This window comes from Mobula hypostoma, chromosome 11 (genome assembly GCF_963921235.1).
Source record: "Mobula hypostoma chromosome 11, sMobHyp1.1, whole genome shotgun sequence".
NCBI lineage: Eukaryota > Metazoa > Chordata > Chondrichthyes > Myliobatiformes > Myliobatidae > Mobula > Mobula hypostoma.
In genome coordinates, this window is record NC_086107.1 from 49,135,569 (window position 1) to 49,150,592 (window position 15,024).

The 15,024-nt window shown below is 38.6% G+C and overlaps 1 protein-coding gene across 3 annotated transcripts in view; it reads right to left on the minus strand.

Annotated features, from left to right (window-relative positions):
* The window catches only part of eps8l2 (EPS8 signaling adaptor L2), a 213,547-nt gene that overhangs the window by 116,952 nt on the left and 81,571 nt on the right, over nucleotides 1–15,024 (minus strand). For all 3 annotated transcript variants that reach the window (XM_063062022.1, XM_063062023.1, XM_063062021.1), the window contains exon 2: nucleotides 9,620–9,666. In XM_063062022.1, the coding sequence (XP_062918092.1) occupies nucleotides 9,620–9,662 (43 nt within the window). In that variant the 5' untranslated portion in view covers nucleotides 9,663–9,666. The remainder of the gene's footprint in view (nucleotides 1–9,619; nucleotides 9,667–15,024) is intronic.

Consider the following 15,024-nt stretch of genomic DNA (forward strand, 5'->3'; position numbering starts at 1 on the left):
CAGACTGGTAGAATATGTGTAAGGGGTTTCTTCTTTTATGTTACTGCGAAGGCTAACAAAATGGCTTCTTTGTTATGTTATAATTAAAATGGCTTTTCTTTTAATAATAACTGCGATGTAAGGAGTTCTCTCTCTCTCTCTCTCTCTCTCTCTGCTTGCGTGGGTTATATTATTGATAAGAGAGAGAACGAACCAATTGGGATAGATGTTATTCTTTCTTGTGTGTCAATAAGCTATTGTTTTTCGCAGGCTTTGGGGCAGAAGGCACGATGGGGACAGAGAAAGGAGATGCGATGCTGTAAGCTGGGCGACAGAACGGACCCCAAGCAGGAGTCCGAGGCCCAGGGTCTTCGGCGAGGAGGGGAGACAAAGACAGACTCGTGTGGAGCGTCTGGTCGACCACCGTGGTTGGTCCCAGATGGCGGGTCGAGGGGGTCGGAGGGGATCGAATGGTGAAAGAAGACTCCGTTACTTGAGCTCCAACTATTGTGCACAAAGTGGTTGAACTTTGATTAGTTTGGCACCTTTTACTTTCCTTTTATATTTTATCTCTATTAATTACATAGTTCCAGTAAGATCTATAAAGTGTAATCATTTAATCGCATATGGTGTATTGTCTGTTATTTGGCGGGGTGGGGTACATCACGCAGCATCCACACAAACTTGATTACCCAGTCTGGTGGGCAATCAAGGGGTAATCAAAGCTTACCAGGGGGCTACACATGTGAAGGAGAGGCCTGCATACTCTAAAGGACCTTAGTCTCCTCGCCCTCTGTGTTGGTGCTTCACTCAAGTCTGTCATCCAGGGGAACCCCAAAGTACTTGTAGGTCCTCACCCCATCACATCCATGCTGTTTTATAGGTACATCTAGCAATAACTTTAATTATAATAGTTCCTACAAACGGAAATTAAATTAATATATCATTCATTTGAATGAATCTCAAAGCAAAACACAGCAGGAGCAGGAAATAAAAAATAAAAATTGATAACCCTGGAAGTAGCATGTTAGGCAGCATTTGTGGCAACATAGAAAGAGTCCAACAGAAGCAGAACCACAGTTAAAAAAAAGTTGATATTTCAGGACAATGATCTTTTATCAGAACATGATAATAACTTAATCAAATTTTGGGATATTTGTTAACAGATAATATTCACCAAAGCGTAAAGGTAACATTGTTTCTCTTCCACCAGCACTTTCAAATGGTTGGTATTCAGTACAGACTGTTGAGACTGTCTTACCATCTCAATTTCTAAATTATAACAATTATCATTTTCTCAATCAGCTGTCCTACACATTGATTCTAGAGATGGTTTTAGCTGAAAGATAATGATTTATTAATAACACTTACCATTTCCCTAATAAAATCAGCATCTCATTTCATATCATTTCCATTAAATTCATTAATTATAGCAAGTAAGAGTTTAAGTATCAATTTAGTGGCATGTTTATTATTAATGAGCAAGCTCTTTGGCCCAGAAAGTGAAAAACTAAAATTATAAACATATTCTTTCAGGATATGAAATGTTGGATATTTTAAAAATAATACTTTATATAGTTCCAAAAATATGTTTTTTATGCTTTTTAAAATCACCTTTTCTCTGCAAATGGTTATTTCATTCCCTTTTTTATTTCTCTTTCTGTATCTGATTTGATATTGATTTCATCATGCTAATTCACTCGGCACCTCTGGGGTTCCTCTTTTCCATTTGCAATGTTTAATTTTCATTGGTTTTGGTGATGTATCACTTAGCAAAGTCCTGGATGCCCTGTTGCACCTTGTTATTTTGATCATCTGTTGCATCAAAAATAGGAATGTTTAAATATTAGCCCTAACTCAAAGACAATCTGTTTCAAGAATTGTAGCATTTTAAAAGTAATGCATTGCTAAGATGTGCCAACATTCAAAGCAGACATTAAATTGAGATCCTGTCTGGCCGTTGAGATCTTGACTATCCTCACATGCCCTGACTATTTCACTTGATTCATCTGTAATTGGATAGGATTTGTAACTGGATTTGTAATTTGTATTTGTACTGCAATTGGCTGATTGAAGAATATTCTTTTATCCCAACCTTATTAAAAATCAAAACATAAATTGGAATTTGCAAGGTGGATAAAACAATGAGTTTAAACAAATCCTTGTGACTGACAAGATTCTGTCAAGTTATGTTCAAAATTATGAAAAATGCAATTAGAATTTTAATAATTGAAGTCTTCCACTTTGAAATTATGAAAACTAGCTTTCAATTTTAAGTGAATCATCAACACTATAATACTTTATACTTTATTGTCGCCAAACAATTGATACTAGAACGTACAATCATCACAGCGATATTTGATTCTGCGCTTCCCACTCGCTGGATTACAAATTGATAGTAAATATTAAAAATATATATTATAAATCATAAATAGAAAATAGTAAAATAGAGAGCAAGGTAGTGCAAAAAAACTGAGAGGCAGGTCCGGATATTTGGAAGGTACGACCCAGATCCGGGTCAGGATCCGTTCAGCAGTCTTATCGCAGTTGGAAAGAAGCTGTTCCCAAATTAAGCTACTCCTTATGGGAAAGAAGAGCTCACGTGAAAGAGGCCATGTTTCTTCAGACTTCGTTATCACTGCCAAATGCAGTTGCATGAATTTTCAGAACATTAACCCGTGGCTATTAAAATTTTATCAAACTTTCAGCATCACAGGCAAATGAGAAGACTCATTAAACATGCATGGATTCTTTTGATGGTCTTAGCCAATGCAGAGTGGGGAAGGAGACACAAGAGACTGCGGATACTGGAATCTGGAACACAGCAAACAAGAAGCTGGAGCAACTCAGAGGTTTGCGGAGGAAGATGGACAGTTGGTACTTTAGGTCAAGACATTTCATCTGGACTGAAGGATAGGGAGTTGTTAGCAAGTTTGAAGAAGGGAAGGAGTGGAACAAGAGCTGGTGGTTGACAAGTGGATTCAAGTGAGGAAGGGTGACTGGGAGATGCAGGATGGAAGAGTGGAAATAGTGACAAGGGCTAAGAAGTGATAGTGGAGGTGATGGAGCACTGAAGATAATGGACTATGATACATGTGGAAGGTGGAGCATTGACCAAGTAAAGGAGGTAGGGCAGGCAGATTGGAAGCGAGGAAGAGGACCCAATGAATGGAGTGTGTAGACAAAGGGCAGATGAAGTGAGTGGAAGGGAGAAGGAAATAGGGTAATGAGGGACTTGAGTGAGTGTAGGAGGAACTGGGTAGATCAGAAGGAGATAGAATAGGGACAAAAAGGAACAGTTGAACTGAAATTGGAGAATTCAATGTTCATGCCTTGGAGGTGTAGGTTAACCAAGAAGGATAAAATATATTGTCCCCCTAGTTTGTGTTTAATCTCACTGTGGCAGTATAGGAAGCTGAACCCAGTCATATTGGGATGGGAATGGGGAGGAGAATTAAAATAATTGGCAACCTGTAGTTCCTGAAGGCCATGGCAGACAGAGCACAGTTGCTTGGCAAAACAGTTGCACTTGGCCTCACGGATATAGAGGAGGCCATCTCGAGAGCACTGGATACAATAACAACATTTGTAGTGTGCAAATCTATTTCTTTTAGCACAACGACTTTCCCTAGCATTAACTATTGGCTGATAACTTACCCATGCGCACTGATTTGTTGCTCTCTCTGCAACGTTAAATTTACAAGTTAACTTCACCTCCAACTGCTTGCCTTTATTTATTTGTTACGTATTTGTGTAGATACAACCATGCTGGAGGCAGCACATGTGAGTGAATGTCTGTCTCATCTGGACTGGCTGTTTGGGATTCTGGAGGTACAAGAACTAGTTCTGTCCTACACCCCCCAACAGTTACAGGGGTGGAGGAGGGATAGGTGGTGTGAGATGAGTGAACCAGAGAGTCATGGAGAGAGTGATCCCAGTGGAAAGAGAAAGGGAAGATGAGGCTGGTAGTGGGTTCAGAAGTTTTGAAGAATAATGTGGTGGAAGTACAGGCTGGTAGGGTGAAAAATGAATATCCGGAACCCTATCTCTGTTCTGACTGGAAGGAGATTGGCTCTCCCCATTGCCTGTAGCTGGCAAGTCTGAAGCCAGGGCTTCTAGCCCTAGGCCTGCTGGGATCCATCTTCAAAGACAGAGGTGCCTGAGGCCATCCTGTATCTACCCACAAGAAATAGGTAGAACAAACTTTTGTCAGCCATCCTGCCTCTTGGGGAAATGACCTTATGGTTGGGGTGGGGGCAAAGCAGACAAAGGTATATGGAAGATGGGCACAAAGGTAATTACTTGAAATTCCTAGACAATATGACATGGTTGGATTTATGAATTTTGTTTGTAATGCTTTCATTTCTGCACTCTGACCATATAATCATGGTGAGGAGGGAAATGACAAAGGTACATCAAGCCCTCTGATGGGACTGAGGTTGTGTTACTGGCATCACAGTAAGATGATGGCCTGGCCAGAAAACCACACTTTGCTTCATGTTCCTCTGGTTTTGTGTTATGAATGGTGGCAAGATATTTATGCAGCTTCCAGCAGATCATCAGAAATCTCAGCACCTGTTTGGAGGGCTACGGTTAGGTTCCTCCAGAGAATGAAGGTTGGGTGTCACTCAACACAGTTTCTCCAGTTGTCTCTTCAACAAATCTCCTCCCCAAGATCGTGGCAGAAGAATTGCTCCTTTAGTAGGGCCAACTCTTTCAATTGCCAACTTCACTCTCCTGCCTCTACCCATTAAGCCATTCCCTTCTAGCTGCCTCGTGTCACCTCTGCTCATTTCCCTCATTCTCCTTGCCAATCTGATCATGGCTTTGCAAAGTGAATGCATCCTTGCCTGGCTTGTGAACATTTGTAATCTGGAGCAGAAAGATTGCACAAAACCTATAACATACATTACATAGTCACAAACCTCACACTATTGTTTAATAAATAAGGGAAAACTTTAATTATTGTACCATTGGAATTATATACAATTTTAACATAAAAACAGGTCTTACAATCTGTCAAAAAAAATAAGGCCCAGATTAAATCCAACAAGAAATGTTGATTTGAATGGTAAATATGTGGACCTCACTGCTACGTGGAGTCTCTGAGGCAGCTTTATTGGTTACGTTTTAAGGGAATTTGGACAAGTAACTAAAATAGAACAGCACTGAAGAATATTTTGATCAGTTGAAATGATGCAAGCTGGGAAGAAATACTTGCATAAATGTTCTAATCTATGCCATGTTACCAATCTAAAATTAATCATAGAACGCTTCTGAATACACCAATATTAAATGGTGCCTTCAACACAAGTACTTCGACAAGCACTGTCAACTAATATTCAACAGTGAATAACACATGGTAATGAGAGGGTGGATGGCTAAAAGATTGAATAATGGGGCATATTTTAAAGAGGATGCTAAAGAAAGAAAGATAAATTGCGGATGTTAAGAGAGGAGCTCCAGGATATAGGACATAGCTGCCAAAGATGGGGCAATTAAATATGAAGATGATGAAAAGGGAAAACCCTGAAGAAAGTCAAAAAAATGAAACTGGGACATGTGATATTAGATAAGTATTTATACAAAATCCCTTAAACCTTTATTTTTGAGAAATGAACAACTTTACTAAAATAGCTTTCTAAACATAATACCTTCAATTATTACTACTTTTGTCTTTGGGTAATTCAATTAAGTCTTGCTCCTGATTTGCAGAGATCAAACAAATCCTTCTACAATACATGTCACTAAACAATGCGTTTTGTATGGCTCTATGTATTGATCTTGCAGATGAATTTTTGCTGTCAATAAAAAAGACAAATAAGACAACCCTAAAGAGAGAGAATCACCTGTTAGATATTGTAAATATCAAACTTAACTTTTAGTTTGCTCTGTGGGCCATGGATATTGGTTAATTGAAAATGTCAACAAATGGAAACGGATATTAAAACTGTTGTCTGATCTACTAAATAAATGAATTCTGAAAAGTGGAGTTTCTGTTTCTCAATGTAGGATTGTATTGAATGAGGAAAACACAGTGATATACTTCAATGATTCAAAGTACATTCATTATGAAATTACGTATGCCATGTACAGTCTTGAGATTTCAATTCCCACAGACAGCCTTGAAACAAAGAAAAACCATGGAACCTGTTTAAAGAAAAACATCAAACACCTACACGCAAAAAAAAGAACAAATCTGCAAACAGCAAAAAATAAGCAAGGAACTCAGAATACAAAACACCAAATGACAAAGTCTTTGAAAGAGTCCAGGCATATTCAGTTCAGCTCAGTTCAAATCGATCTTGAGCTGCTTCTCTCACTACCCGTCAGCCGCAGCACTTGTTCACCCTGATCAAAACGCACAAAACAGCAGCAAAAAAAGGAGTGACCAGAAACCAGAAACACATTATAACATGATGAGACAGTGTCCAATCCCCATTCTGTATTGATTAAACCTTGCCCAAGACCCATGGATTCCAGCACCATCCTTTGCCAACTTTGTGCAAGAGGGAGAGAGAGCATTTGTACATAGGCACCTTCCTTTGGGAGCAGTCAGTAAGAGGGACAGCGAGAGACCGCCCACACACAGATCGACGGTGCTGAACAGCTACCTGCCTTCTGCTCCTGTCCTCATTGATTTCAATCTTCTTTGACACTTTAATTAGCAGGATCATCAAGAAATGGAGTTGTGCCCCATCGCCAGGCTTCTTCATTCGAAATTTCGCCAAACTCTCTCGGAGACAGCAAAGCACCAGATTGCTTAAAACACACCAACAAAATCACAGGCTCAACCAGAAGCACAACCACATTTGAAAGAACAAAAAATTCAAGTAAATGAAGTGAAAGAAGTAGTTTTGTGAACTGTCTGAAGGAAGTTGCCTTTGGTCACGTTTCTTGCTGGTGCCATCTTCTTCCAGAAACCATCTTCCTCCAGTTTTGTGTTACATCTGGTTTATGCATAAATCATGGACAAATGGAACTATTGTGGAGTCTGTGTGTGAAATTTCTGAAATTTCACTTTTCTGAAAGGTGCATCATCAGTCCAAAGGAGGGATTCCAAACCTGGGGTCTATGAACCCTTGGTTAATGCCACGGTCCATAGTATAAAAAAAGTTGGGAACCCCAGTCAAAAGTGATGATTATTGCTTCCTGAATACTTCAAAATCTCAGACTTTTGATAGTAACTTTGCTAGAGTTATCAAGCAATGATGGGCAGAAACAAGAACAGAACAATACCATTGACAATATTTTAGCACCATTTATGAAATGGCTGTATTTCAGCTACAGGGCAGTGCAGAAATGTTAACATAGGTTTAGTACTAAGTGTCCAGTTGATGCAAAGTTCAATAAGTGGGCCTTAAGTTCAATAAGTAGCTCTGGCTACTGAACAGAGGTTATAACCTCATTCTCTTGTCTCAGAACTTGAGCTGCCTCACCAAATATTCTGGATCCAGATCTAATCAGTCAAGGAAGTAGCATTTCCTGAGACTAAATTCCTTTTGAAAGATTTATAAACATTTATTCATTGTGGAATTGGCAAAGTGCAGCCATCATGCATATTTAGATCTTCCCTCATTCCTCATCAATTATTTGCACCTCAATGAATTCAGTATGCCAAACATTTTGAAATAATAATACTGGGCTTCTTACAGATAACTTATGCTGCATAAGATTGGTATGTGCCACCATGTTATTCGTCCGAAGTCAAACTGTATGTTCACATCTACTGGGTACAGGCTTTGATACAGCAATTAGTTCATTTATATGAAACAGAGAACAAACGGTATTGCACGGTAAAATATATATTTCTTTATCCTCCCAGATCTATAATAATGATCCACTATATTGTTCCTCGAATGGACCATTTCACACTGCAACCTTGATCTAGGCCAATGCCTGTTGTTCAGAACAAAACTTAACAGAACACAAAATGCTTCGCACCTTTTGAATTTAAACTCCAATGAGATGGCAGGTTGATTCCAACTTAAGAGAAGTAGTTCACCAAAATACAATCTGTGATTTGGTTGCTCCAAATCCCACAGTTAGTCCAACAATGGTATTTGATAACAGAAAGATATTGAGACGTTTAAAAAATGCTTTTTTTGTTGGTCAGTTGAAAATTCAATGTTTCTGACTGCCCAATAGGCATATTTTAACTCTTGGGGTGAGTCTGGCTGCCAGGCAAGAAGGTAGTGCATTGCTTGTGGCAGAGATAGTCAGTGGCGTTGAAATGGAACTGGAGCTAGCAAGCTAGGGAAACTGAGACTAGCAAAAGGACTTGACTACAAACTGAGCTGAGATCAGCTCAAAAAGTAAATTAATTTCTGATTCATGAACTTTGTTCCAAAGTACAACACTGAGTAATGTGGTAGGTCATGAGGTGGGTTTGGTGATGCTTGTAAAACTAGAGCAGATTACAGGAAACAATGATCCTCAGTAATCTTAATTACATGGTTATCATTTTCAAAATATCACCCACTGTAACAAATGTTTTCCTTATAACAAATTTGATATTCGTTGCCAGGAAATGTTTCCAGCATTTGTCATTTAGTAACAGCAACAAGCCCTGTCAGGTTGGAAGTTCTAGAACTCAGTTCAGGTGTACAGCTTCCTCAAACTGAAGAAGGATAGAGCTTTGGGTGGAAATCTCACACCTGCTGAACATTCGTCTGTCTTTTCGCTGAAGCTGTTGCTTAACTGTTGCATTATAAAATAAATGTCATGCTTTGCTCTCCCTGAAGGGCTGTTCTAGATTTATTTAATTTAGCTTCTTACAACTAGATTTAAATCTCTGTCATAAAATTAGAAAGGGGAGTTCGAATTTGTTTGCAAGAAGGAATGCATAATCTTTCTGCCTGCAGTTTTAAAAGTGACATTAATATATTTCAAAATATTATGTTGGTTTAAATTCTGAATTAAATACTGAGGAATGTCAGATCATGGTATTAAGATCTCGGACTCTAGAATTGCTAGGCTAGTTTTCGTGCTAATATGTCATTCAGTTACTAAATGCAATTATGTTTAATTATTAACCCTTAAATCAAATCTATGGTTAAATTTGAATGAGCACAATTGCATTAAATAACAAATGCAGTGTAATATAATTTTTTTTATGCATGAAGAATAGAAGTTTGTATAAATGAAAATGAAACACATCTTGATATGATTCATCCTTTGTGTCATGCAGGTGCAGGTGTGATAGAGTTGTATGGCCTTCAATGGACCTGATTACGAAAATAGAGCAGAATGCCATGGTGTACTACAACGTGACCAAATGAGATTTTATGTCATCTTTAACAAGCATCCCATGACATTTCCCAAGTATACTATCAAACAAACTGAAACAAACCACATAAAGATTATATTGGGGCAGATGATTAAAAGCTTGGCTAGAGAACCAAATTTTCAGGACTGTATTAAAAGAGGATGGAGAAGAATAGAATTACAAAGAAGTTCAGGAAGGGAATTCTAGGGGTTAGGGCCTTACCCCCTGAAGAATGAAGGAAAGAGAATTAGAGGTAAAAAGGGTGGTGCAACTTAACTTTAGTATGATCACAAGACTGGATTACAAGGTGCACAAATCTTAAAGAGCTGTACAACCGGAAGAGAAAGTTCTCTCAGGAGAATTGCAACTCACCATATAGAGCTTTTGCACTCAACCTGCCTTCAGCTGCCGACATCCTGCTGCAAAACAGATAACAAAAAAAGGGTCATTTGCAACATTACCTCAACATCTATCTCTGTTCAAGATATTGAGCACAATAGTGATGGACATGACTCTGTACGTCTGCCAATTTCAATAAGGTACATGCAGTGTGCAACATGTGACGTGCTCAAATGATGGCTCCACCTTCAATTTCCAATCTATATTTGGTTAGCCGAATGTTGCCGGAGTGCTAGGCTTTGTACAAACAACCCTGAGCTTGGAAAGGAGATCATATCCAACTACACTTTGTAAAGGGCACATGTGGTCAGTCCGGTGTTCAGCATTATGTTTTACTCTCTCATTGCTCACACAGGTTAGCAGGTAGCAATCTTGGTCTGAATACTCAAGCCATTCCTGGCCAGTGATTTACACACTTTCAGTACCATTTGCATTTACAACTTGTTACAGTTGCTGCTTCTTATCTAGAGATATTGTTATAGGTAACCACAGCCCTGTTACTGAAACTGATGCAACAACACAAGAAAATAAGGGTGGGAGAGGCCTTTTAAGTCTGCGTCATCATTTAATACCTTCATCTTTGGTACATTTTTTCATAACTCTCCATCCTTGATCTACTGAATAGTAATCCACCTCCAGTTTAAATGGTTTTAATGATCCAAATTTCAGTACCTTCCAGGGCAGAGATTTTGAGAGACTCACTACCCTCCTGGGCAAAGAAATTCTGCTTATCTCAGTTTCAATAATCAGCCTTTCATCTTTAGCTATGTCCCTTGTTTGAGACTCACCTGTTAGTAAAAATATCCTGTCATTAATCCTGTCAACACCGTTAGGATCTTATATTTTACAATATGATCACCCATCATTCTCCTAAACTTATTGAATACAGAACCAAACTATTTCATCTCTCTTGGTAGGAGCTCTCTCTCATCCTAGGAACTGGCCTGGTGAATCACCTTTGCATTGCATCTAATATTACTCCATCTTTTATTTGCATTGTGAACCAAAAATATGCAGTTTTCCAGGGGAGATATCACTAATATCCTGTAGAATGCAACAAATTAGAGGAAGAGTTTTTTACTCAGAGAGTGGTTGGTGCGTGGAATGCACTGCCTGAGTCAGTGGTGGAGGCAGATACACTCATGAAGTTTAAGAGACTACTAGACAGATATATGGAGGAATTTATGGCGGTGGTGGGGTTATATGGGAGGCAGGGTTTGAGGGTCGGCACAACTTTGTGGGCCGAAGGGCCTGTAATTTGCTGTACTATTCTATGTTCTATAAATTCACCACCCCCCCCATTTTTAATATCCAACACCTTTGCAACGAAGGCCAAAATGCTGTTTGTTTGTCTTCCTAACTACCCGTTGGACCTGCTTGACAGCTTGTGATTAATTCACTGGATCGCACGATCCCTCTATCTCTCTCCACTTAGATGATCTGCCTTTTGATTTCCTTTAGCTATGTTCATGGCCTCATACTTCCCTACATTCTATTCCATTTGCCAGTCTTTTGCCACTGAGTCTGCTGTTTCTTTAGATATTCATTCAACAATATAAAAGAGGCATTTATTCTGAGTACATGGATAAAATAAAATTAATGGGATATTTATCTGTTGAAGAAACACTATAGGTGTTTACCCATAAACATCTCTCTCATATTGTATAAACACATTTCTGGACAATGGTGTGCTGTGTACAGTGGTAGAAACATGCATACTACAAAGAATAATGGGACAGGACATGTGAACCATGAGGGAGCTGAGATGACACCTTCATGATGGGAGGGAATAGACTGCAAGAGGTTGCCTCTAATTACAAGCCTTCACAATAAGGTTTTGCTTAATAGTCAAGAGTTATCTGACATTACTCCATACCTGCCAGAGTATAAATACAGAAGAAGAAAGGGGGTAAATACTAATAGTTTGTATCTATTGTTCTACATCTTAATTTTGAGTATTGTCAACATTTTTCCCCTGTATTTATCATTTATAGACGTGTTGAAGCACAAGAACCAGTGGTAGTAAAAAAAGGATAACATTTTGTAATCAGACCTTAGGAAATGGAAAAAAAAGATTTGGAGAAGATTCATAAACTGTAACCTCATGACAAACCTCAGTGTTTCATGGTAACAAATACAGCAAAGGATATTTAGAAGCAGGACCTCAAAGGCTACAATCTCATGACAAACCTCAGCATTTCACAGTAACAGAGCAAATGAACATGTGGCTTCAGAGGTGGTGCAAGACACAGTGCTTTAGATTACTGAGACATTGTATAGTTTGTGGGGCTGCGGGGTCTGTAAGAACTGGGTAGCTTGCACATAAGGGGGACCAGAGCCAATATCCTCTTTGGACATTTTGGTAGGGCTGTAGGGCTGCTGGAGAGTTTGGAGATGTTTAGATTCGTTTGGCAGATGTGGGTGTGAATCTTTGAGGGAATGCAGGAAAGAAAAGCAGTGAGGGAAATAAACAGAGGGAGCAATTGCAAGCAGCAAAGAGAATCAAAGTAAATAAATATGTTAAAAGGGCGAGATTAAAAGGTACTGTGTCTCAATGCATGTAGCATTCACCATAGAGCAGATATATTAATAACAGAGATAAAAGTAAATGGGTATGATCTAATTGTCAATGAGAAAATGTGCTTGTTGTGTAACTAGAATTGGGAGCTAAATATTCAAGGTTATTTGTCATTCAGGATGTATTGGCTAAAAAGGGAAAATATATAGGTATCCTTTTATTAATGGAAGAAATTTGTTCAGTTGTGGCAAAGGATCTTGGTTTAGCAGATCATGGCATAAAACTAGAACTGGGATGAAGCTTAAAAAAAAGGGACTTTAGTGGGGATTACATAGAACATACCAAATAGTGTGCAGTTTTGGGTATAAATCAAGAAACTATTAACAGGGTAATACAGTAAATATGGAGGCCTGTAATCTTCATAAAGACTGGACAAGTTAAATTAGTGGCAATAAGCTGAAAGTCAATAATCATGGAATGTAAATAAGTTGGCTTTCTACATTAGAAAATGTCTATATTAGATCTAGTCTTGTATAAGGAGAAAGGGTTCATTAATAATCTTTTTGTAAAGAGGACTTCAGGGAAGAGTAATCAGAATGTGGTAGAATTTTACATTGAGTTTGAAATATGTTCTAGTTCAATCCAAGAATAGGGACTTTCAACACCAAACAACTTAAAACTAAGTAAACTTTGGAAGTGTGAGGGACACATTGGATTAGACAACTCCTGTATATTAAAAGATATGTGGGCAGGTTATGGACAGCACTTAAAACAATAGGGAATGATTTGCAAATAAATTTATTCCTTTAAGGCACAAAACTGACAGAAGAAATCATTCATGGATAACTGAAAAAATAAAATCAAATTAATTCAAAAGAAGATACTGATAAAGTTGCTAGAAATAACAGTGAACTTGTGGATTGGAAACATTTTATAACTCAGCAAAGAAGTTCCAAGAAATAGCTGAAGGGAAAGTAAAATATGAGTAAATTAGTGAGAAACATGAAGAAGGAACTATAGGTAAAGTTAAAAAGCTTTTATGGGTATGTACGAAGATGTAGGAGCAGAATTAGGTATTGGGCCCATTGAGCCTGCTCCAGCATTCGATTGTGATTGCTTTATTTTCCCTCTCAAAACTATTCACCTGTCTTCTCCCCATACCTTTGTCACACTTACTAATTAGGTACCTATCAATACCCACTTTCAATATAGGTAATGACTTGATAACCACAGTTGCCCATAGCAATGAATTCCACAGATTCACCAACCTCTAGCTAAAGAAAATTCCTTCTTCTATTTTGAGACTGTGCCTTCCTGTCCTAGATCCTCCCATGATTGGAAACATTTTCTGTATGTTGTATCATCTAGGACTTTCAAAATTTGTTAGCTTTCAATGAGATAATTCTCCAACGAGTACAGGTCCAGAGCCATCAAATGTTTAATCCTCTTGTACTGGGATTATTCTCACAAACCCATCAGGACACTCTCCAATGCCAGCATATCCTTTCTTCGATAAGGAGTCAACAATTGCTCACAATCTTTAAATGCAGTCCAACCAATGCCTTATAAAGTCTCAGTATTACATCCTTGCTCTTATATTCTAGTTCTCTTGAAATGACTGCTAACATTGCATTTGCATTCCTTATCATCGTCTCAACCTGTGAGTTAACCTTTAGAGAATCCTGCACTAGAAACTTCAAGTTCCTTTGAAATGCTGATTTCTGAATTTTCTACTCATTTAGAAAATCGTCAATGCCTTTATTCCTTCTACTAAAGTGTATGGTCATTCACATCCCTAAAGTGTGTTCCATCTGCCGCTTTTCTGCCAGTTCTTCCAATCTGTCTAAGTCCTTCTGCAAACTATTTCCTCAATACTACTTGCCTCTCCTGCAAACTTGGCCACAAAACCATCAACTCCATCACCAGGATCATTAACATGTCACGTGAGAAGTAAAAGACCCAACACCAACCCTGCGGAGCACCAGTAGGCACCAGCAGCCAACCAGAAAAGGCTCCCTTTATTTGCACTCTTTGCCTTCATCCAGTCAGCTAAACTCCTGTTTACAATAGCATCTTTCCCATAAAACCATGGGCTGTTATCTACTTTAACAGTCCCAGGTGCAGCACCGTGTCAAAGGTCATCTGAAATTCCAAGTAAACAACATCAACTGTCTCTCCTTTGTCCATCCTGCCTGTTACTTCCTCAAAGAATTCGACAGATTTGTTTGGGCGAGATTTCCCCTTAAAAAAACTGTGCAGACTTCGGCCTATTTTATCATGTGCCTCCAAGTACCCCGATACCTCCTCCTTAATAATGGACTCTAGCATGTTGCCAATCATTAGTGGACCTTGAAAGATTACTACTAATGCCTCCCCAATAATCTGTCCAGCTACCTCTTTCAGAACCCTGGGTCCAGGCAACTTCTCTACTTTCAGAGATTTCAGCTTCCCAAGCACCTTCTCCTCAGTAATAGTGGCTATACTCACATCTGCCTCCTGACACTCGAATTTCTGGCATGCTGCTGGTATCTTCAACAGTGAAGACTGACGTAAAATACTGATTCAGTTCACCTGCCATTTCTTTGTTCCCCATTACTACCTCTGGAGTATCATTTTCCAGTTGTCTGATGTCTACTCTTGCATTTCTTTTACTCTTTAAAAAATAAACTTTTGGTATCCTCGTTTATATTATTGGCTAGCTTACATTGATTAGAGCATTATAAATTTTTTACAAGAACAGGCCATTTGGCCCAACAAAGCTTACTAAACTGCTGTTCACACATTGTGTTGAAATAACTATCAAGTTTAGATTTGAAAGTCTCTAAGGTACTATTCTCAACTACACAACTAGGTAGTTTGT